Source organism: Phaethon aethereus, assembly GCF_964289735.1.
Source record: "Phaethon aethereus genome assembly, chromosome: 28".
NCBI lineage: Eukaryota > Metazoa > Chordata > Aves > Phaethontiformes > Phaethontidae > Phaethon > Phaethon aethereus.
The window spans coordinates 3,185,178-3,207,498 of NC_138604.1; the positions used below are offsets into that span (position 1 = coordinate 3,185,178).

At 55.2% G+C, this 22,321-nt stretch overlaps 2 protein-coding genes across 2 annotated transcripts; one reads left to right on the forward strand and one right to left on the reverse strand.

Moving 5' to 3' along the window:
* Positions 1–32: 32 nt before the first annotated feature.
* On the forward strand, positions 33–20,179 carry PIAS3 (protein inhibitor of activated STAT 3; the record flags this gene model as incomplete). Its single annotated transcript, XM_082011461.1, is given in 16 exon segments — positions 33–56; positions 1,033–1,043; positions 1,045–1,090; positions 4,364–4,829; positions 8,579–8,663; positions 9,352–9,402; positions 11,752–11,842; positions 13,402–13,536; positions 13,616–13,721; positions 14,294–14,367; positions 14,876–15,036; positions 15,507–15,643; positions 16,086–16,257; positions 16,598–16,731; positions 17,825–17,862; positions 18,650–20,179. Coding segments are annotated over 16 exon segments (2,001 nt in total). The 3' UTR covers positions 18,920–20,179.
* A 404-nt stretch (positions 20,180–20,583) lies between these two features.
* On the reverse strand, positions 20,584–22,247 carry NUDT17 (nudix hydrolase 17; the record flags this gene model as incomplete). Its single annotated transcript, XM_082011574.1, has 8 exons — positions 20,584–20,869; positions 20,974–21,110; positions 21,180–21,278; positions 21,365–21,457; positions 21,544–21,569; positions 21,641–21,824; positions 21,894–22,016; positions 22,170–22,247. The coding sequence occupies 8 exons, from the start codon at positions 22,245–22,247 to the stop codon at positions 20,698–20,700; spliced, it is 912 nt and encodes a 303-aa protein (XP_081867700.1). The 3' UTR covers positions 20,584–20,697.
* Positions 22,248–22,321: the final 74 nt, after the last annotated feature.

The following is a 22,321-nucleotide window of genomic DNA, read 5'->3' on the forward strand; positions in this document are numbered from 1 at the left end:
CGGTCCCTGCGCGGCGGCTGCCATGTCCCAAGATGGCGGAGGCGGCGGAGCTGAAGGTGCGGCGGGGCGGGGGGCGGCGGCGGGGGGCCGGCAGTGCGGCGCTGGGGGCAGTCGAGCGCTGAGGGGGCCGTGGGTCGGAGGGGGTCTGAGGGGATGGGGCCAGGCGGTGAGGGGGTCTGTGGGGCTGAGGGGGTCTGTAGGGCTGGGGCCAGGCAGTGAGGGGCTGAGGGGTCTGTGGGGCTGGGGCCAGACAGTGAGGGGCTGAGGGGGTCTGTGGGGCTGAGGGGGTCTGTGGGGCTGGGGGGGGTCTGTGGGGCTGGGGCCAGGCAGTGAGGGGCTGGGGGGGGTCTGTGGGGCTGGGGCCAGGCAATGTGGGGCTGGGGGCTCTGTGGGGATGTCTGGGGCTGGGGATCAGGCAGCCTGGGGCTGAAGGGACGCGTGGTGCCAGGGGGATGTGTGGGGCTGGGGCACCCTGCAGTGGGCCCAAGGAGGTGTGTGGGGCAGGGGACGTTCGGGAGACAGAAAGGGTGGCCCTGTGGGGCAGGAGCGGGGGGCTCTGGGGTGGCACAGGGTTTAGGGCTGTACTGGAGTGCGGGGCAGTGGTGGATGAAGAGGGGTGGGAGGCAGCTGAGGGGCGGTGGGGTGGGGGGAGCGGGGTGTGGAGGCGAGGGTGGGGTGGGAGGGACGGGGATGCCGGGGTTGGGGCGCAGCGGGGGGCTGAGGCCAGCCGTGGGGCGAAGGGGCCGTAGGGAGGGCGCCGGGCTCTGGACCTGTGTGCGCTGAGCTGCGGGCGAGGCTGTCGGCTGCGGCAGCGAGCCCGGGGGGCTCGTCCGCCAGAACCCGGGGGGCTTCGGAGGCGCGGAGCCCTGGAGAAGAGAGGCAGAAAGCCGGAGGCAGGGAGAGCTGAGAGGCAGGTTTGGGGCGCGGAACGGGAGGAGGGGGCAGAGAGCGTGTAACATGGTAGTGCTGCACCGGTGCTCACAGCTGGATGGGGTTTCATCTCCCTCCACTCTCTTTTTCTCGTTTTTTTAGGAGTCAGAGTGTGTCACCACCTTTGCCCACCAGACTGTGGAATATGAAATTGCCCCTGGTAACTAATTCCAAAGCTGATTTTTTTTTTTTTTTTTTTTAAAAAATCAATCCTTGTTGGCGGTTTAATATTTTTCCCCCCACAGGCTGGAATATAGGTCTTAGCTGGCTGAAGTGGCCGAGGAGTCCTGCTCCCTTCCCCGTGCTGGGAACAGTAAGACGATTTGGGAATTGGCACCTTTTTGGCAGCCAGCCACAGCAAGAACATAATTCTCTGGAGTAATATTTGTCTGTAATCTTTCCAGCAGTGCCCTGTCCACATTTTGATACCGCGTTACAGCGTGATCTTTTCTCTCTCCCCTAAAACTTAAGCCTGACTACAACGGGAGCCCTATCGAGTGGCAAAACGTTAACGATATCGGGTGAGAAATTGGATCCGATCATTGCAATCAGGTGACTTGCGCGGAAGTCGCGCTCCGGCAACCGCATCTGTCATCCTGCGATTTGGGGACGTAGTTTAGCAAACGATAAAGCTGAGCGCGACCCAGGGCGAAGCGTCTGTAATGTTTTCTGCGGATAAGTCCCTGCAGAGGAATTGTGGTTTAGGACTAGGTGTAGCTTAGCACCCAGGTTTACGTCTCTGGGGCTTGGCCCCCCGGACGCCGGCCCTTTCGGGGGAGCTCGGTGTGATTTGAGGCTTCTTCAGTTTATTTTTGAATCTCTGCTCCCTTTCCCTCGTCCACCTCCCTTAACGCCCTTTCTGGTTTCCTCGCTAGGAGTTTAAGCTTTTTACCATCTGTGTCTCATTGTACAAGCGAGACGAGCCAGTTGAAAACGAAATGATTTCTCCTTATGAAGCCCGTAGTTGGCTTAAGACTCTTTCCTTTATTTAAAAGACCGAACGGTGACTCCCCTGGAAAGAGAAGAGGTTTGCGGACGTGCCTTGTTCAACAGCGGCACGATCGGACTCGAGTCTGCTGCGGATCCAGCCGCTACCCAAGCCTCAGGTGCCCTCTGCGAGCTCTCAATTGCCATCTCTTACGGCAATAAAGAGGTTTTTTCCCGCTGCTCCGATACTCCGAGCAGCAATCGGGGAGGCTTCGGGGGTAGATAAGAGTCCACAGCTGCTGCGGCGGTGGTGACACAGCCATCCTATGTCATGAATGCGAGTGGTTTTTGTAACGATAAATGTGAAGCTCGTGCTGGTGAGCCATGCTACACTAATCTCCTGCCGGTTGAAGGACTCTGTCCGGAGGATTTGTAGGAGGAATGGATGTGGGAAGAGGTCGGTTGCTTTGCGACGATTGTCGCGGAAGGGGAGGGAGTTGGTAAGAGGAATATGTGATAAATGTGCCTCCCTAACTTATCTTTTCCCAGAGGCCCTTAAAACGGGCACTGTCAAAGTTGAGAGACCCCAAGTCGAGCTTTTTCCTCTCAAATGACAGAGGTTTCCTGCTTCTAACAAATTCTCCTGGCTCCAAAAAGTGGGGGGGGAGGCAAATTAATCGTTCTTCTCTTGAACGTATCGGCCAACCCCATGCGACCTGCAGGGTTCGACGTGCTTTTTTTCTCCACGAAAGCTTAATCTGATGCCGTGTCCGTTCTGCGTCGGAGAGCGGGCGGCACTCGTTGTGACGGCAGAGCTGGCTTTGATAGCTTTACCAAATACTTCCCTCTTTATCTTGCCCGCTGGGGAGTGGAGCATCTGTCACGTTGTCCTCCTGAGACGCTGCGTTTCCTGTGCGTGGGTAACACGATCCTAATACAGCGAATTAAACTGCCTTAAAACCCCTTGGAGCATAGACCAGAATCAATTAACTATTTGACAAGCTTGACCTGTAGATTATGGAGGTGTGCCTCTTAATTCAGAATTTATAAGTGGCTCTGGGAAAGCTGGTCTGTAAGACGTAAAGTCGAGATGCTCCTGTCAGCTCTTCTCGAAGGAAAATGAGCTTCCTTGGGTTTGAGAATCAATCCGAAGGTGAAATACGTCTCTTGTTAAACCAGCGAGGTTTCGGCTTTTATTTTGCATTTCTTTTATTTAAGTGACTGCAGTTTTTTGGCGTTTCTCACAGAAGCCAAGCTTTCCCCTCTACCCCTGTGGTGCTCCCCCGCAGCCAGATGAAGCCCCTCTGCGGACCCAAAATTGGGGATTTAAACCCAAGTTGTAACTAATTTGAGAACAATTCTGCTATTGTTGAATGGGTTGCATTTTGGGAGCCTAAAGGGAAAAGTCTTTCTAGCTGTAGAGTGGTGGTGAAACTCTGTGGGCCTTTTCTTTTTTAAAAGGGAGAGTGTTGGAGTTGCTCGGTCGCAGGTTTAACCCTTTTTCACTCGCACAAAAGAAAAGGCTGCTGTAATATGTACGGATATATACGCATGAAAGCATGTAAGTGCTTCCGTAGCGCGCTCTGTCATCCCACGGGTGTTTCTGCTTGAATAAGTCATCCTGAAATCATACTGCGAGTTCAGGAGAAGGATGGTTTTGTGAACGACGGTGAGATTGCGCCGAGGTGCCGAGTCTGCTGCTCGCTTGCCTGTGACTGCGGAGAGGTCTCTGAGACCCTTTTTATTTTTCCTCCTGAGGAACGGGAATAATTCTGTTATTTTCTGCTCTTCGGGCATCTTTCAGCTTAACCCTGTCGGGGTTGTTGGACTCGTGGTGGGAATTAGCAGGTCGCTGTTGAGGAGACTCTCTTCAGTGAGGCAGGCTGATAAATGGTGCTGGCTGAGGTATAGAGGTGGTGTTTTTCCTTAATTGCAGCCTTTCTCATTCATGACCGACGTCTGTTTTCAGATTTGATGTCTGATGTGTCGCCTTAGTGAAGCATCGGGCCAAAACTGGGCATTCCCAAAGCATATTTTTGAAATAAAAGAATAAAATTGTCTGAAAACCTCTGCAGTCACACTGGGGCTTGGCCTTTCTAAGCCAGCCTGAAGGGGACTGAAAGTGAGGGCTTTAAACCAGAGAGGTCCAAAAGCTTTAGTCCCCCAAGAAATTGTCGGCGTTTATTCGGCTGGAATGTGATTTACCATCCTTTGGGTATCGGGGACGGCTCGGCAGCGAGCGCTGCTGCAGACGTCCATCGAATCGGGAAGCGAACGCGACCTCTTGCATCTCCAGATCCAAGCAGAGTATCGAAAAGTAAAAACAAATCTAAATATTTCCAGTTCTGCTGTTGACAAGCTGTTGATGACAGAGACAGGGGAACTTCAAACTTGACAGTGTCTCTTTTAAGGCCTCCACCATCTTCCTTAGCGAACCCACGGCTTGTTTTTGGATCGTGTCTGCTCACGCAGCAATTTTAACGGCGGTTCTTCTATTTTCTTGCAGCATATGGTTATGAGCTTTAGGGTATCAGAATTACAAGTTCTCTTGGGCTTTGCTGGAAGGAACAAAAGTGGAAGGAAGCACGAACTTCTCGCAAAGGCGTTACAGCTGCTGAAATCTGGCTGCAGCCCGGCTGTCCAGATGAAAATTAAAGAACTGTACCGGCGGAGGTTCCCGAGAAAGATCTTAACCCCTTCGGACTTGTCAATGCTCCACATTCAGGCAGGGCAGCTGTCCTCGGCCACCGCGCTGACGCAGGGCACGGTGTGTCACCTGCCCTACGACCACAGCTCTGCCGGTGCCGCCGTGCCGGCGGCTCTGCTGCCTGCGGTGCCCGTGCTGGGACCCAAACACGAGACGGACGTTCAGCACCTATCGCCACCCATCCATCCCGTCCACCCGGATGTCAAGATGAAGAGGCTGCCCTTCTACGACGTTTACGACGAGTTGATAAAACCCACCACGTTAGGTACGTTCCAAACCGCTCGCCCCTTTTCTTCTGCAGGGGCTCCTTTTGTTTGCTCGGGTAGAAAAGCCAGAGCGGGAGTGCCATGATTAGGGCAAGTCATCCCTGTGGATCCGGAAGGCTGATACCCGGATGAAAGCGGGATTTTATAGAATCACGGAAGGGTTTGGGCTGGGAGGGATCTTTCAAGGTCATCTAGTCCAACCTCCTGCCACGAGCAGGGACATCTTCCACTAGATCAGGGTGCTCAGAGCCCCGTCCAGCCTGACCCGGGATGTTTCCAGGGATGGGGCATCTCCCACCTCCCTGGGCAACCCCTGCCAGCGTCTCGCCACCCTCGTCGTCGAAAACGTCTTCCTTTTATCTAGCCTAAATCTCCCCTCTTTAAGCTTAAAACCGTTACCCCTTGTCCTACCGCAAAAGGCCCCGCTAAAACCTCTGTCCCCATCTCCTAAGTACCGAAAGGCCGCAGGAAGGTCTCCCCGGAGCCTTCCTTCTCCGGGCTGAGCCACCCCGACTCTCTCAGCCTGTCCTCGTAGCGGAGGTGCTGCCGCGCTCGGATCGTTTGGACCGAGAACTTCCACCTCCAACTTGTATGGGCTGCTAGAAGTGGAAGCTTTTGGTTCCTTGTCAGTCTTGTTCCACATTTATTTGCATGAAGAAGGGCATTTCTCTCCCAGCTGACACCTCTCTGTTTTTATAAGCGTATATAAGTTTTGGGTTATTCGCCTGGTAGAGCCTGGGGTTTTCTTTGCGTTCTGAATTGTGAAGCTTTCTCTGGTCTGTGGTGTGTCAGCATTTGGGTCCTAACCCCGAGAAAATAAAAACCTGCTTCAGCTTGGCACGGGCTCCCTTTCCGAACAAATTAGTGAATGCCAGGAGAGTTAATTATGAAAAGTGGTTTGTTATTTTTGCAAACAATTGATATTACAATTCCAGCAAAATCCTCTGCCACCTTTGAGTCTTAATTCTGCCTTAATTGTTAACAAAAATGTAGTGCTAAAATCTCCCAATATATAAAATTAACGAACTGTTTTATGTGTTGTGATCTAGCTTGAAGGTTGCAAATAACGAGGAAAGGTCGGCTCTGCGGTGATGAGAAAGCTTGACGTCGAGCGGGAGACAAACGGGGATTTTAACTGAGAGCAGAAATGGGATATGGCAAAAGGGCAAAGCCGCTTGTTTCTCAACATGATGTGGGGGCCGAGCGCTCCGATGCTTCCCCGTTTGTAAAACAGGGAAAAGAAAATGCTAGGTTTTGCCAGAAAAGTTGTGTGTTTGCTGTAATCTTTAAAATGCCGGTGGGGAGACGTACGGTAGAGTTAGCCCGGTAATTGCCGGTGGTTTTGGAAGTGCTGCTGCACTTGGGGTGATTTGGACCCACGGAGAAGGGAGGTTTATTCTGGTTTTTAGAATATGGTATAAGTTGTATTTTTACTTCTGGTTGAGCCCTTCTGGCCTCTTCAGACTAGATCCACCCATCTTACGTCTTTTAAATGGTTTTTCGCTTGGATTCGGGTTTGTTTTTCTTTCGTATAAACACAGTAATGTTTGCTAAAGTGGAGATAAGTATGTCTGTACTCCCACCAAAACCCACGCGCTTTTTTGGGGGGCTTGGTTTCATTACTGTTTTGCTAAAAATGGCATTTTTTTAGGTTTGGCTTTGTTCAGTCTCTCAGAAAACCTGCGGTTAAGCCTCTTCCCTGAAATGCGATACTCGCCTTGCAAAAGAAATATTTTTTTTTTCTCTTCCCCTGATAAAACTCCCTTACTTATGTGTTGCTGCTTGAACTTGAAAGAGTTTTTATGTAATTCCTAGGGGATCGTGGACTCTTTATTTTTGGCTTCTGGTGGTTTGTGTCTGTCTTCTGCCTTTAGCTGTGTAAACGTCCCCTCTCCATTCTTTTATTTTAGTTGCTCGGGGCAATTTTGTGCAAAGTACCCAGATACGAAGGCCGCGGTGTCAGAAAGATGCCCGAAGGAAGCAAGACGTGGGAAGGAAAAATGAAAACGGAGGGGTGGAGAGGGTGATGATGGGTGGAGAAGGTGGCAGGGGTTAGTGATGAAGTCTCCTCGTCCATCCGTGCTCTGCTTGCTGCAAGTGAGGAAGATCCGGGCTCTGGCTTTCCCGCTCCCCATCCTATCCCAAACCCCTCGCGGGGTTACAGTGAATTTCGGAGATGTCGGTGTTTCTCTCTGGCTCGGATGAAGGCTGCCAACAGAGCAACGGCACGGGTTACAAACCGGTTGCGAGACGGAAGCTGGTTATTGATTATAAACGGAGGCGGCAGAGGACAGAGAAAAACTGCAGATACCGAGCGGCTTTTCCCCAGCTCTCTTTGGAGCAGGGTTTTGTCATCGAGGAGCGAAAGGCTCCTCCATCGAGGGCAGAAAGTCCTAAGATGGTCAAAATTCCTCTGAATTTCTGCGGGGTCCGGTCTGCCAGCCTGCGGCCTCTGCCTGCAAGGGGAAGATCTGGCAGGTCATCTGCCAGGAAACTCGGGGCCTCGCATTCCTCGCATTCCCGAGCTGCAGGAGGCTGGAGAAGCAAAACCCCTCGCCCCGCTGAGGAATCTGTGCTTGAATCTGCTTTCTGGGGAGGCCGGTAAGGGTGTCCCTCTCCGAAGGCAGGCGGCACGGCAGGGGAAAGGTAACCTCCCTTGCGGATCTGTAGTCGCCTCGGATGGTCACGCCGTGACCGGCGCGTCACAAGCGTTACCGAACTCCTTGGAAACGTGACGTTTACGCGTGCCGCTGCGATAATGTCCTCGGCTTCGTTTTCTCTTGACCCGGGGACCCTCCGCGTCCCGGAGAGCACCGGCCGGAGCTGCTGGTGCTCGGGACCTCTCCTGACGGCTGTCGAAACGAGTGCAGAAGAGGCCAGATCAGCTCTTTGCAAATCACATTGGCTTACGGCATCGGTGGTCTTCATTCTGGGATGCTGGTCCTCTGCAAATTTTAATAAAATAGCTCAAGGCTCTCGTGAGGGAGGCAAACACTTGCCGCTTTTACCAAGGGAGAAGCTCGGGCGCAAAACAAATACTAACTTGGTTAAGGTCAGGGTAAGAGAGGGGGAAATCCTGGTTTATTTTTACATGTATCTTGCACCAGCTGTTTTTACCGTGCTCGTCACTAACCCTCAGATAAAATTCTTGATTCTCCCACTATGTGGGTTTCTGCGTGTGTGTTTATTTTTAATCAGGGACATTGGCTGGTTTCCTTGAAATTCGCCGTGACTCTCTGTGAGGAGACTCGTGTGCCTGAGCGGAAAACGGCAAGGGCTGATTATCGTTCAGCAACTGTATTTATTCCATAACCACAGTAATTATTATAATTTCTAAGGCAGTGACTGACCTCTGGCATTCCCTTAGCTCCACATTTGATCTCACTCTTCCCAACCTGTCCGACCCCTGGGAAGCGCCGTGCGGCTCTTCGTGGACTCGGAGGCTGTTGCAGACCCAGGAGAGCGAACGGGCGCGTTTCCCGATTTCCTCGCCATTTGCTGTCACTGCAAGCCACCTGACTTCCCAGGCCTCGGTTTTCCTCCTAAATAAAATGATGGAAACGGAATATCTGCCTTGAAAGACAGACCTGAAGCTTGGTTACATGGTCAAGGACATGGAGGGCCCCTGCGTGGAACCGCGGTTAATTTTGACAACGGGTTGCCTTCTGCTTTTAGTGGATGCCTTGGCGCCTGCAGGTGTCAGAACGACTTAATGATGATGTAATTTGTCTAAAATTCTCCTTTTCAGCCTCAACAAACAGTCAACGGTTCGAAGAAGCTCACTTCACCTTTGCTCTAACCCCCCAGCAAGTTCAGCAGATCCTCACCTCCCGGTAAGCGAAACGGCGTCTGTCCGGATGCCGTGCAAGTGCGTGTGGCTTCCCTGCTGGCTCTTCCCGGCAGAACGGAGAGTGGAGTCGGGAGGAAAAATGGGCAGAGTTTGGGTGGGGGTCAAGGAGGGTCAGAATAGGAGGAAGGACTGAATCTCGCGCAATTCGCCTTTCTCCGCGCCGCTGCGGTACGTGAGAATAAAAGGCCAAGTTGGGTGTAAAAAGGGGAGTTCCTCGACGTCGGCGGTGCTGTGCCGCTACGGCCGTGGAGGACCTGCCTCGAAGCCCGCAGAGTGGAATGAAGAAAGAAAACGTGGTAATTGGGATGAAAACGTGCTAGTTCATCCCAAAATTTAGGACTAGCCTCCACCTGTGCCTCCAGACACAAGCGTTGTGTGCGCTGGCGAGTCTGTAGCTGGCGTTATATTCTTAAAACGCAGCAGTAGCAAGAATCTTGGGGGTTGGTCGTCTCCTTTTCCCACCACTCTCTCTTCCCTCCGATGGGCTTTTGCTTTCTGCCCCTGTCTGGGAATTTTGCCTGCCGGTCCGGACGGGTATTGCCTGTTTTTACAGCTCGGCTGCACCGGTTCTGTATCGGCATCGATAGAACTTCGTAAAATGTTACGCCGTTGTCGTTGTAATTCTCCGTTAAGCGCTGCTGGCAGTCTTAAGGCCGTGTTTTCTGTTGCAGAGATATCCTACCAGGTGCCAAATGTGATTACACTATACAGGTGCAATTAAGGTAAGGTCACGTCTTTTTGATGAACGTATTAAGGCCTGTTCCCTGAGCTAGGGCATCGGTATTAATTTGTCCTGGTCTTTGAATGACGCTTTTAGCCCTCGATTCGCTTTGAAATCGCGTGTCGGTTTGCTCAGAGGAAAATTGAAACGTCTGGTGCTGCGTTCGGCACGTGGTTTTCTATATGGGAGCGAGGGTTTCTGTATGGGAACGAGCCTCTGATAAACCACGTTGTGCAACACCAAACCACGAGGGTCTTTCTGAACTCGGCGAGGCTGAGCGAGTTCTCTCTGGGCGACGCTTTGCTGGCACAGGCGACGCAGCCTTGGGTTTTTTTCAGTCTTAAGTGTAGCAAAATTGAGTCTTTTTCAGAGTTTTGCACGCTTACAGAGAACTCGCTTCTCCATTTTAATTATTTGCCTTTTTGCAGATTCATTGCAACAGGCGGAATAAGAGGCAAAAACTACATGACCTTAGAATTTGAACGGTTTTTTAGCATTCACCCAGCTACTACTCACAAAAATGCAAGCTGTGTTGGAGAGCGTGAGTAGAAAAATACTTGAACGTGCTTGACGGATTACCCTCCGATTCTTGCCGTCAGTGCCGGTGTGGTTATTTAAGTGCTTGCCCGCACCGTCCTGCGGCACTGAGTGGGAACGGAGGAGGCTGTCGCCCAACGTTCAACTCTTGACAGAGTTTAAAAATGCTAAATTTTATTATTGGGGGTTTGAACTTGGCAAAGAGACAGAGAACGACTGCTGTACTTGCAGGGAAAAAAAGCGATGAGGAGTCTAGGGCTTTAGCTGTGATACCTGGAAGCCTGACAAACGGTGGTTCTTTGGAATCGGAGGCTTTGATTTAACCCAGAAGAGAGCCTGTTGGTTTTCAGGAGGGCGTTGTGTGTTAATTACCATCCTGTGACAACGTCTCTCTGATTTGGGGCTTGACGGTCGCAGTTTTGCTGCTGCGGCCATCTGTTCCGCTCTCGCGCGCAGAGCTGGCGGAGCGAAGCGTAGGCGCGTGCCGCTCCCTGCCATGCGTCAGGAGCTGGATGCTTGGAAGCGTCTCTCCTGGATGCTTGGAAGCGTCTCTCCTGCAGCACAGGGTAACACCGCGTGCGAGTGTGAGGGGCCGGGTTCAGCGTACGTGTCTCTTTTTGGGTGTCGGGGCTGGAACAGAACTTACCAGATGGACCACCAGGAAACTCGCAGGAGTCTCCTGGGGTGTCCAGGGTGCATCCCTTCACCCGAAGAAGGGAACCCTTCTTCAGCAAACCCTAGCGCGGGAGTTAAAAACGATGGTGGGACCGTTTCTTCTCTCCTCCTGACGTGCCGTATTCTCACGTTCCCGAGCAAGAAAAAGATTAACGCTCCAGTTTATTCTTTGTTTTATTTGGCGAGCGGAGAGAGGTTAAAAACCAGTAAGATCAGATTTTATTTTTCGAGAACGTTGGTGGTGTGGCTCTGCATCGGCGTGACGTGCCAGGGCTTGATCTCGCAGCTCCGAAAAAGCCGGCCAAGGTCACGGTCTGACTCACGGCTACGCGGCGGTTTCAGCGTGGGGAGTCGTCTCTGGCAGAGCACCCTCCTTTGAGAGAAAATAGAGCGGACAGCCGTCTGATTAAACAGGATTAGGATTTGAAGCGCAGCCCGTGCTGGGTTGCTGCTGCTGACATCTTTACGACGGGGAAGGCAGGCGTAGGATGGCGGGGGAGCTTTGAGAGACCGCGGGCAGCGACCGGTCTGTCCTGCTGCAGGACTGACTTTGGGCCAAACGGAACTTTTCCGTTCCTCGGGTGCTCGTGTTGGGTGACGTAACGGAGGCGGTTCGTTGCGTCTTGAAGTGCCGCAGATTCTAGAGGTGAGGTTGCACGAGAACGCGCCCAAACCCGCGTTAAAGCATCTGCTGGCGTGGGGATTGCATCAGGGTGGCCGGAGCGAAGCGCGGTCCTCCTTCGCGCGAAACGGCCGGCCGCGCCGCTTGAACCCGCAGCTCGGTTTCTGTCATGTTTTCGGAACGATGCTGGGTCAGAGAAATACGTTTTGCCTTTGAAACGGCCATTCTGGATAACTTAATTGTCATCGCAATAAGATCAGCCCGGCCCCCGCACGCTTGGCAGCGTGCGCGTTAGCGGTTGTTTTACGTCGCCGGCGTTTTTCTGTCTCGTGTCGCTTTTGCCGCGCGAAGGGTTTGAAACGCTTGTAGGGCTGTTCCTCTGCTGGTTTGTTTTCCAGCCGTTTATCTGTCCTGCTTTGGAAAATGGTTTTTTTTCCCTTTTTTAAAGGGAAGTTTGGCTGCCGTTTTTTGCGAGCGTCACCACTCACTTGCCGGTTTCTCCCTCCTGTTTCTTAGGTTTTGCTTGTGTGAAACCAGCTGTCCCCAAGAGGATTACTTCCCTCCTAATTTATTTGTCAAGGTCAATGGAAAACTCTGTCCCCTGCCTGTGAGTAAATTTTATTTCTTCTTAATACATTGTGGACTAAAGTCTGCCCTTCCACACAGCTGCAGCTCCCAGGGAGCGCAATGGGAATGTATTTTGCGGAGATCAAAGACTGACTTGAAGAAATGGTGTGGTTAGAGCGCAAAACTGACTTCATTTTGCAGGGCTGTGGGCTGGTGATGAAAGCTGCTCTGCGATTCGAGGAGTGTGGTCTCGAAGTAGAAGAATATGCAAACTTTGGGCCTGATTTTTTTTTTTTTTTTTTTTTTAACCAGCAGATTCCCTTTTGTTTTTTGAGAAGAAACCTGATAATAAAAATGCAGAGTAAAAGCTGAGATTAGTGGAATAACAGCACTGCCTTTAGTTTATCACGTTGCAGGAAGACCTGGATGCTCCAGTCAAGGCTGGAGCCCTTTGTGCTGGGTAATGTGTTAAAAAAAAAAGAGAGAAAAATATATATAAAATAAGAAATAGCTCTTGCCCCAGCTGACAGCCCAAAAAGGGATGCAATTCAGTGTCACACCTAGGAAGGGTGTCAGGGGCTTGACGGTCTTAGGCCGGTTCCCTGTCAACTGCCCCACGCTGGCTTCGCTCCATTATAGCTGGCACTTCTTGCAATCAAACCCGCAGAACAGCCTCTGACGCTCTGCCGGAGCCGCTCCCTTAATATTTTTAGAGATTTACCTTTTTTGCCTCCGATATTCTGTCTGGTTTTGGCTGAGACAATTACTAACCTGCTTTGGAAAAAAAAAAAAAAAGAGAGAGATTGTTTCTGGCCTCGTGGGGCGGAAAGAAGGAAGCGCGTACGAGGTGCGAGATGGCTAAAGGGTCCGTCCCCCCCAGCTTCTGCTCTCGGATGAGGTTTCTTGCGTTCGTTTGGATGAGTCATCTGCAGCTGAGAAGCTGTTCGTACGGGCTGCGCGCGCCGCAGCTCAACGGGAACGCTTCTTTTTTCTTGTTTTACTTCTGCTTAAACTGATGGGCGGCTGCTGAATCAGCCTCAAGCTGCACGGTCTGACTGAGGGTGGTGAAAAAAAGGGTGGTGTAAACCTCTGAATTAATGAAAAGGCACTCTAGGGCTGAATAATCAAGTTGGAATGTGGCTATAATGAAGCAAAAATGAGATCAATGTGAGCTTTGTCACAGGATGTAATTTTTTAATGAAGCAAAAATGAGATCAACGTGCAAGTTGTCACGGGATGTAATTTTTTAGCTTCCCAGCCTCGTTGAACTGGGTAGGATTCGGTTTTTAATTCAGTGCCATCTGCACACAACACATCCCGGACTGACAGTCCGTGTTTTTGGAGCGCTTCAGCTTACGATGGGATTCCAGTGCGCTCGTCAGCGTAAGGGCATTAGAGGGAACCCTTAATTGACACTGAGGAATAATAACGTACCGCTTTGAGATTTGTGGGGAAATTCTCACACAAGCTCTGGGATGTGACGTGAAATGTCTTGAGGGACAGTGTGCCCTGAAGAGACTGGGTCTGCGGATTCTCGTACGTGGCCCAGCACCTCGGAGAGAATTTATTTTATATCAGGCAATCTTTCTTTCTTTGCAGGGTTATCTCCCACCCACAAAAAACGGCGCGGAGCCGAAACGACCCAGCCGACCCGTCAATATCACGCCGCTGGCGCGACTTTCGGCAACCGTCCCCAACACGATTGTAGTGAACTGGTCCTCGGAGTTTGGCAGGGTGAGTTGAGGTGAAAACCATTTCTTCTTTGCTGCTGGGTTTTTTCTAGGTCTGAGCGGTGTCAACTTCTTTTCGACAGAACTACTCTCTGTCGGTGTACCTGGTGAAGCAGCTGACGTCAGTAACGCTGCTCCAGAAGCTAAGAGCCAAGGGCATCCGAAATCCAGACCATTCGCGAGCCCTGAGTAAGCACCCCTCGCGAAGGCGTAACCGTGCCTGACCTCATCCTGCACCGAGTCCGGGAAGGCAGAGCGGGTCGGAATTAGCAGGCGAGGGCCGCGGGGGTCTTTGCGCGCGCCCCTTCTCGCAAGCCCGCGCGCGCTTGATGAGAACTTGGTGGGAAGGGAAGGGCTGTGAAGATTATGGATTGGTTTTTTTCAGTGATGCCGTTCAACAAAGCTCTAAAACAAACCGTTCTTCGGCTCGCTGCCCACCTCCCTTGCGATACTTCCAAGACGCTTGTCCTGCGAGCGGCAGCGGGAGTGGGCCCTTGGGATTACACGTTCTTTCCCTACAACCAAACGTTTCCCCTGCGCTGTCGTTTTACAGGCAGGCTGGAGAACCTTTGAGGTAGGGACTCCGTGCTGCAGCTAGCCCGGGAGGCTTGTAATAATGTCTGCTGCCGTAAGCGTTACCTGCCTGTAATTTGGATAATAAGTGTCATGGCGCAAATTATAAATCATGTCTGATCGTATTTATGGATGTAAAAGAAGGAGGATGTTGACAGGAGACCTTTTTTCCTCTCCTCTTCTTTCAGTCAAAGAAAAACTAACAGCTGATCCTGACAGTGAGATAGCTACAACCAGCTTACGAGTTTCCCTGATGTGCCCAGTAGGTTCCTACATTTTCGTTGCTTTTTCTTGGACAGGCCTTTGCGAACGGCTTCCCGCTTTACCTTACCGTTGCGTAGGAGCGCTTTGGAGCCAGACGAGAGCTGATGCTGCTGCAGCCCTGCTTTTCGTTGAAAATGCCGCTTTGATTCCTGAACAAAAGCAGAACCGCTTTCTTTCATGCAGTAAAATTTGCCGAGATTGTTGGCCTAAATTATCTAGCCAAAAAATGTCTTCTGTTGACCCGATCCTTGCCTTTCACCTTCGCTATTAGCATGTGTCTGAGGTGGAAGCGAGCTCAAAAAAAAATAAAGGAAAAAATACCCTCAGGAAAGCTTGCTTTCTCTCGCATGTTAATCCTTCACTGACGTTTAGTTTAACCTCTTGCTAAACGTGCTGGAGCGCTGGGCGGGGGAGAAAAGGGAATAAACGGGGAATAACGCTTTGCGTGGCACCGCGAGGGGTGGCTTGTACGGAACCGACTTCGTTTCTTCTTTCTTGTCCCCCAGCTGGGTAAGATGAGGCTGATCGTGCCCTGCCGAGCCATCACGTGCAGCCACCTCCAGTGCTTCGATGCAGCGCTCTATCTTCAAATGAATGAGAAGAAACCCACGTGGACTTGTCCCGTGTGTGATAAGAAAGCTCCGTACGACAACCTGATAATCGACGGGTGAGCCGAGCAGGCCTCGTACACAGTCTTTAGCCGGGATAATGTTTTTCTTTTGAGGCTTATCCTCTAATGCTAGCGTATATAGACAAGTTACAGCCTTGAATAACTTAAAATCTGATTTCTCATTGCCTAAACTGCTTTGATGCCAATCTGGAGGGATTTCTCCCGAAGAACAAGAAGCCTTTGTCAAAACCTTGGCTTCCTTGCGGCGGGCTCTGCAGAGGCAGTAACGAGGGAGCCTGCTTGCTGGGGTTTGAACAGAGCCCTCCTATGTACATCGAACAGCCCATCGTAAAACTAACCTCGCAGGTGACACTGGCAGAGATTTGAGAGCAGTGACTCTTCAAAGCCCTTTGCCCCATCTCCTGAGCACCATCCAGTCCGCTGTCATTTCTGCCGTCGGCGTGCGTGTATTTATGCGTGGGCCCTTGTCGTGTTTGCTCTCCCCAGCTTGTGCTCTCGCCCGGCAGGTTGTTCATGGAAATCCTGAACTCCTGCACGGATTGTGACGAGATACAGTTCATGGAGGACGGCTCCTGGTGCCCCATGAAGCCGAAGAAGGAGAACCAGGAGGTGTGCCAGCCGTCTGCGTTCAGTGGGATCGAGGGTACGGGAGCTATGGTCACCAGCTGGCTGGGTTTTGGTTTTTTTGGATGTCTTGTTTGCCAAAGCAACGTTTAGACTTACAGTTTTTACATTTACAAAGCAACATGCGGAGCGTGTCCGATCCCATCTGGGAGCTGGTATTTGGGGTCACGCTGAGATCCCGGGAGCCTGACAGGCACTTAGCACACCACTGTGGAGTAAGCGCTAGAAAAAGCAAGAAAAATGCAGGTCCCTCTTGAAATGGCAGCATTAATTCCAGGTGGGCTACGGAGACCTGACCGTTAGCGCGGGGGTGATGCTTCTGTTCTGGGACGGGGCGCGGGTTCGCTACGAGCTGTTTGGAAGTCGGGGTACATCGCGGGGTTGTAGTGCTTGTAGAGGCAGCGGTGTTTTGCTCGCCCCCGTTTCGGCAGCTGAAGCTGATCGCGGGTTTTCCTCTGCAGCCAGCTCCCTTTACACTGTGACCTCCGAGGGCAAGAACTCTTCAGAGGGCAAAAAGAAAGTGGAGGTTATTGATCTCACCCTGGACAGCTCGTCGGACGAGGAGGAGCCGCCTGCCAAGAAGCAGTGCCTGGTCTCCAGCACGGCTCTTCCGACTGCGGCCGGGCCCAAGGGGTAAGGCGGCGCCGGAACCCGGCCCCCCGCTTCGCTGGGCTTTGCCGTGTTTCGTTTCCTGCTCTCTGCTTGCTTCCTTTCCCGAAAGCCGACGCCATCGCAGTCGCCAGACCCGCGCCTGCTCTGTCCCTGGGAAGCGCTGCCGCTGCTTTCCGCTCCTGGCCAGGGTGAGGTGACACACCTCTTCCACCACGGGACAGGGCAGGAGGAGGGCTTGTGTTTGCTGTGGGTGGCATCAGGGTTGGGTTGGGGATTTTTGCCGATAAGCGGCAGAGGAATTTTCCCCTCAGCGTGCCGCTCTGCTTTTGTTAAGGTTCATCGGGCCTGTGTTCTGTTTCAGGGTATTAAGTATTGATCACCCGCCGTCTTCCGTGCTTCGAAGTCCTCACGTGGCGGCTCTTGGCAGCGACTATCTCTCCACCCTCCCCATTCCCGACTACCACCCGTCCTACCAGGTGCCCTCAGAGCTTCAAGGTAACAACCAAGACCTCCGGCAGCAGTTCCCAAATCCGCACAATTGTACCAGTTTACCGGACTAAGAAGCCGGCTGCAACAGCCGGTGCCCTGGCCCTTCTCTTCCACCGAGCCGTGGAGGCCTTCGGCTCACTCATGCACGTAGTCCTCCTCGGCCTGGCAGCTCCTGCAGGTCGGAGCAAGTCTTTCTGAGTGACCGGAGTTCACTGGCCCAACACAGAGGAGGGAAGAAGGAAACTAGAGTACCTCCCCGCTGGGGCAGCGGCTCCGGAGAGGTTTCTCGGTAGGGGTTTGCAGGTCAGACCTTGTCTGACGGAATAACGTGAGATCTGGCTTTCGGTTACAGCCGAGGAAGCGAGCCCGTGCCTTTCTGTCGTGGGCTCTTGTTGCTGGCTGGCGGCGGGCGAGGTGGGTCGTGTGTCCTGGCCCAGCAGAAGGAAAGAGCCCGGGTCCGTGCCGGCGTAGCAAACCCTCGCTTCCCGCTTGGAGAGAAATAATACACCATTCCCAGGAACCCACTGGTCTGGGGATCCCCACGTGCTTTGCAGGAGTTACTTACGCCTCGCGTAAAAGCCTGGTTTTGTGAGTGGGGAGGTAGCGAACATCCTGCTGTATCCGGAGGGATGAGGTGACGGGCCTTGAGTCCGCCTGTCAAGTCAGCAGGAGAGTCCGGAAAATGCTCTCTTGCCGCCCTCGGGTTGCTGCCCGATGGAGTTCGTTTGGTCAAGACCCTCGGGCAGCTTTTGCGGAGTGGTTCGCAGCGCGGCGGCGGCGCCAGCGACGTCGGGGCCGGTGCTGACCCCAGCCCTTTGCGACGCGCCGAGCTTTGCTGGAACTTGTTTGGTGCCAGGCCCCACCACGGCTCGAGAGAAGCGAAATTTAATTCGCCTCGAGCTGTTCCGTTGCTGAGGCCACGGGACGAGTTATGAGGGGTGCAGGAACAGAGCTGGAGCCGACGAGATCCTGGTAGCTAGTGCTTGGAAGCAGCCTGAACCCATCTGCTTCTGTCTCTGCATTCGCGGTTTGGCTCCCCTTCCTGCCAGGAGTATATTTACCGTCAAGAGATTTATTTTTCCCCTTTTTATTTTTCTAGGTCTGGATTTGTTTTCCTTCCTTCAAAGTGAAAATCAGGTAAGTTTGGGGTGGCTTTTGTTTTTGTTTGGTTTTGTTGTTCTTTTCTCCTTGCCAAATCTGCAGACGGGCAAACACATCCCTCTTCGCTCAGCCAACCTTCCTCCTCCTCCATCCTCTTCCTCTGTGAGAACTCTCGTAGGACGGTGGGGGGGGTGCTTTGCGGTTCCATGGCCATCGCCTGACGCCGCAGGGAGATCCTTACTCTGCCCTGCGGCTGCAGAATCTTGGGCTCTTGCCCCCGTGCCCAGCTCTTCTCTTTTTCCACAGTATCTGCTTTTTGAGTCTGCCTCGCGAAGGCAAATTCAGAATTGCCGAGGGCTCAGAGGTGGAAGCGTTTTGCTTCTCTGAGGCTGAATCCACGCAGACGTAGGAGAGCGATGGTAGGAAGCGGAGGGATTTGGCGGCGGTCGCCGAGAGCGGATTTGTCCCGTCCGCATTGTGCGGAGGCGGCTCAGCACGCGCGGCTTTTCGGGGAGGTTACTGTAGGCTCCATCTTCTTTCTCTGTGCTGGGCTTTATTTCTTGCCGCTGCCGCGTCCCTTCCCTGCCGTTCTCGCCGCCGAAGCCCGCGCTCGCGCTGGGCTGCGTTGGCAGGAGGCAGCGGGTGTTGACGGTTCCGGGGCAGTCTCGGTAAACTGGTACATTTACCCGGGGAGCTCAGGGTGATCCCTGTGCCGCCTCTCCCCCGCCTTCCCCGGAGACCTGTCCTCTCCGTAGGCACGGCCCCTCCCCGAAGGGCTGCGTGGGACTGGGGCCGATCGGGGGCTTTTTCCTTGGCTTGGCAGCATTACAGCCCTTCCGTGATCACCTCCCTGGATGAGCAGGATACGCTCGGCCACTTCTTCCAGTACAGAGGCACGTCTGGCCACTTCCTAAACATGAACCCCCTGGCCCCCGTGATGGCCGGCTCGCACGGCGCCGTCAGCCCGGCCGGCGGCCGCATCAGCAGCATCGTCTCCACCAGCGCGCTGCGAGAGAGCCACGGGCACAACGGGACGATAAGTAGCAACGCGGCGCTGCCGGGCTGCAGGCCAGACGTCATTTCCCTGGACTAAGCCCGCGCTGGTGGCTGCTACTTCCCTCTCCCAGGGATGAGAGACGAGGGCGGATTTCCAGCGGCTGCCTTAGGACTGGCTTCCCCGGCGGGGGCTGGAAGGACGCGGCCGGGAGCCGCTCCATGGCGTCCCTCCTCTCTCGATTCGGGCCACCTCCCACCCAGACCTTGTGCTGGTGATTTCCAGCCCTCGGTTAGGACGGATGCGTCCCGCGGCCGTATCTGCATGCGCACGCGCTCCTGAGCGTGTCAGGATGTGGGCTGGGGGTGCCCATTAACGAGGGTTAACTGAACCCCCCCGACTTTTAAAGTATTTTAAACCCATTTGTATTACGTAGGATTCTGCTGCGGATATCAAAGAGCTGAGGACGGTAATTCGCCCGCGGGAGCAGCGCCCGCTTCCCAAACGCAGCGTGTCCCGCGCTTACACCCCCATGGACCCTCCCAAGCCCCGGCTGGGAATTATTCCTCCTTTTTCATGGCAGAAGGCGGTGGAGGGGGAGGAAGAGGAGGGGGGTGAAGAGAGGGGCCGGGGCAAGTGCCCTGACCAAGCTGTTGCCTCCTGCCTGTCCCTTGGTGCTGTCGGAGTTGTAATTACGAATTTTTTTTTTTTAAATGTAGATTTTTGTTTTTCTCCTTTTAAATATTCCTAGCGCAGACCTGTACAGAGAACAAACAGATGATCTATATTTTCAGTTGCAGCTTTTGTACATAGAAAACTCCAAAGACTTCCCCGTTCCCCTAGCTACGCGAGGACTAAATGAAGGTTGCGCCGTCTCGCGGGGACGGCGCATCGCCCGTTGCACAAATTATTTATGTATTTAAGTGTATCCTTTAGTTCGTAACCTCTACAGCGACGTACCCGCTGCTTTGTCCGAACAGGCTCGCTCCCCGCTGCCAAGCTCATCTCCCACTCCCTGCGGCGACAGGCACGCGGGTGACGCGGCTCGCGGCGAGGTATCGCGTGTAGCAATTTATTACTTATTTTTTTAGCACCTTTTTTTTTTAACTGCTCCTTCCCTGAAATTCATAGCGGCGTCGGGCCGGGGGAGCAGCGCACAGTATTCTGCTTGGATGATTTCCTATTTCTTGTATCGTAACCGACGTAACGATTTCGATGCAATAAAGCTGTTAAATCCTGAAGAGCCGCTGTTTCGGGCCGTGACTGGGCTCGTGGAGCCGGTCCCGCTTAGCGGAGTCAAACCGCTGCCGCCCCCGCTCTGGTGCTGGGGGGCACGGGAGCGCTGGGGATCGCCGCCCTGCCGCGCCTGCGCCGGAGCCCCTCTGAAGGAAGGGGTTTGGGCTCTACGAGATCGCACCGAGGTTGCCGGCTGACTCGCCGCAGGCTCTGCTCGCCCGTGTCCCCCGACTCTGCTTTCCCCTCAGCCAAGCCGCTCCCGAGCAGCGAGACATGCCCAGCGGGGCACCCCGCACCCCCGGCAAGCCCCGCGGCTCCGCTCCAGCTACCGCCAGGGCCCCGCCGCCTCTTTTGTCACCCCAACACGCTTGGACGCACCAGGAGCAGCTGCGGGCTGGGCTGGGGCACGTACCCTGCGCCGTACCGAAGCCTCTGCGGTGCGCGGCCGCCCAGCCCAGCTCGCGCACGGTCTCGGGGAACCCCGGCCTTGATGGCTGCCGGGTGCTGGTCCTGCCGCCCCCCTGCGCCGTGTCCCCTCTGCCTCCCTGAGCCCCTCGTCCCGCTCCACCACACGCTCTGCCCATGGCGACCAGGAAGTTTATTCCCGTCCCTGGCAGATGCCGGAGCGGCGCGGCGCTGCCCTAGGGCTGGACTCGCCCCTGCTCGCCGAGGGACGCCAGCCAGAGCCGAAGGGCGAACTTGGTGCCGGTGCTGACCCGTTCCACGTCCTCCCCTTCGGCCGGAGCCACGTTCAGGAAGGTCGTGGTGGGGACCCGGGTGGCGCGGCAGGAGCCGTTGCTCAGCTCCGTGATGCTGAGAGACGGAAGGCGAGTAGGGACAGAGCCCCGTGGGGCTCTGCACCCCCTTTCTTACCGCCCCAGCCTCCCTGTCCCCCAGGCGTGTGGCCGTGGCCTCACCCGACGGTGGCCGGCAGCGTGCTGGCGACGCTTCCCACGTTCTCCGCTCCGTCCTCCGTGGCTGCGATGGCTTCCAGGACTGGGGTCTCCAGCCAGGCGTAGGCGCTCACCTCGCTCTCGCTGGGCCGCATCCTGGCCTGAACCCCAAGAGAGCGCTCAGGCGCCGGCTGCGGGCGGCAACGGGACGGCGCCGGCCGGGAGCTCACCTCCAGCCGCTGGTGGGGCTCGCCGGAGAGGAGCAGCAGGTAGGCGACGACGTGGTGGCGGCGCGGCAGCCCCCGGCTCAGCATGGGCGGGTAGATGGACTGGGGGGAGACGAGTGGGGGGGCTCGTGGACGGGAGGAAGGACCCCAGGGCCGCCTGTGGGTGGGGGTCCCACGTCAAGCGTTACCTCCCAGAGGCCGAGCATCCTCCAGGAGAAGGTCCCCGCTTCCAGGCGCAGCCCCGTCTCCTCCTCCAGCTCCCGCAGCCCCACGTCCAGCAGCTGCGGCCAAGGAGAGGGCTGGGGGGCGGGAGGGGGCACCGGCACCCCCCAAGTACCCCCGTCCTCGCCCCGCGCCATCCCCTCACCTCTTCGCTCGGCTCCACGTGCCCACCTGCGAGGAGGGCGAGCGGGTTAGGGCCCCCCCGAAGCAACCGCCCGCCCCCGCTCCTCAGCCGGACTCACCGGGCGGCACCCAGACGCCGGGGAAGACGCTGAGGGTGCTGGCGCGGCGGGTGAGCAGGATGCGGCCGGTGCTGGCCCGCAGCAGCACGGCCACCCCCGCGGCCACCCCCCGGCCCCGCAGCTCGGCGGGCAGGACGAGCTCCGGCCGCTGCCCCAGGCGCTTGGCGGGGCAGAAGGAGGGGCGCTGCGGGGAAAGGGGGGTGAGGGGACAGGGCGCTGGGGGGCACCCGGGGGCCCGCCCGCCCCCGCCCACCTTGAGGAGGGCGACGGTGGAGCCGGGGAAGGCCACGTCCGAGAGGAGGAAGCGGCCGCCGTCCAGGCCGCAGCTGACCAGGGCCGCGTCCTCGTCCGCGGGGCAGAAGGCGCCGGTGACGCTCTGCGGGGCGCGACGGAGAGGGCAGCGCCGGCGGGGCCCTGGCGGCGCGGCCACTGCCGGGGCACCACGGTGGCCGTGGCCGTGACCACCGCCGTGGCGATGCCATGGCCACGGCTGCGCCCACCACCCTGGCCGTGGCCACCGCCATGGCACTGCCGTGGCCACTGCTGTGACCGCCGTGGTAGCCTTGGCCACGGCTACCACCATGGCCACGGCTGCGCCCACCACCATGGCCACGGCCACCGCTTGTGCCTGCCGTGACGCGCACGCTCAGCGTCCCGCTGCGCCCCCCTCCCCCGCGCCCC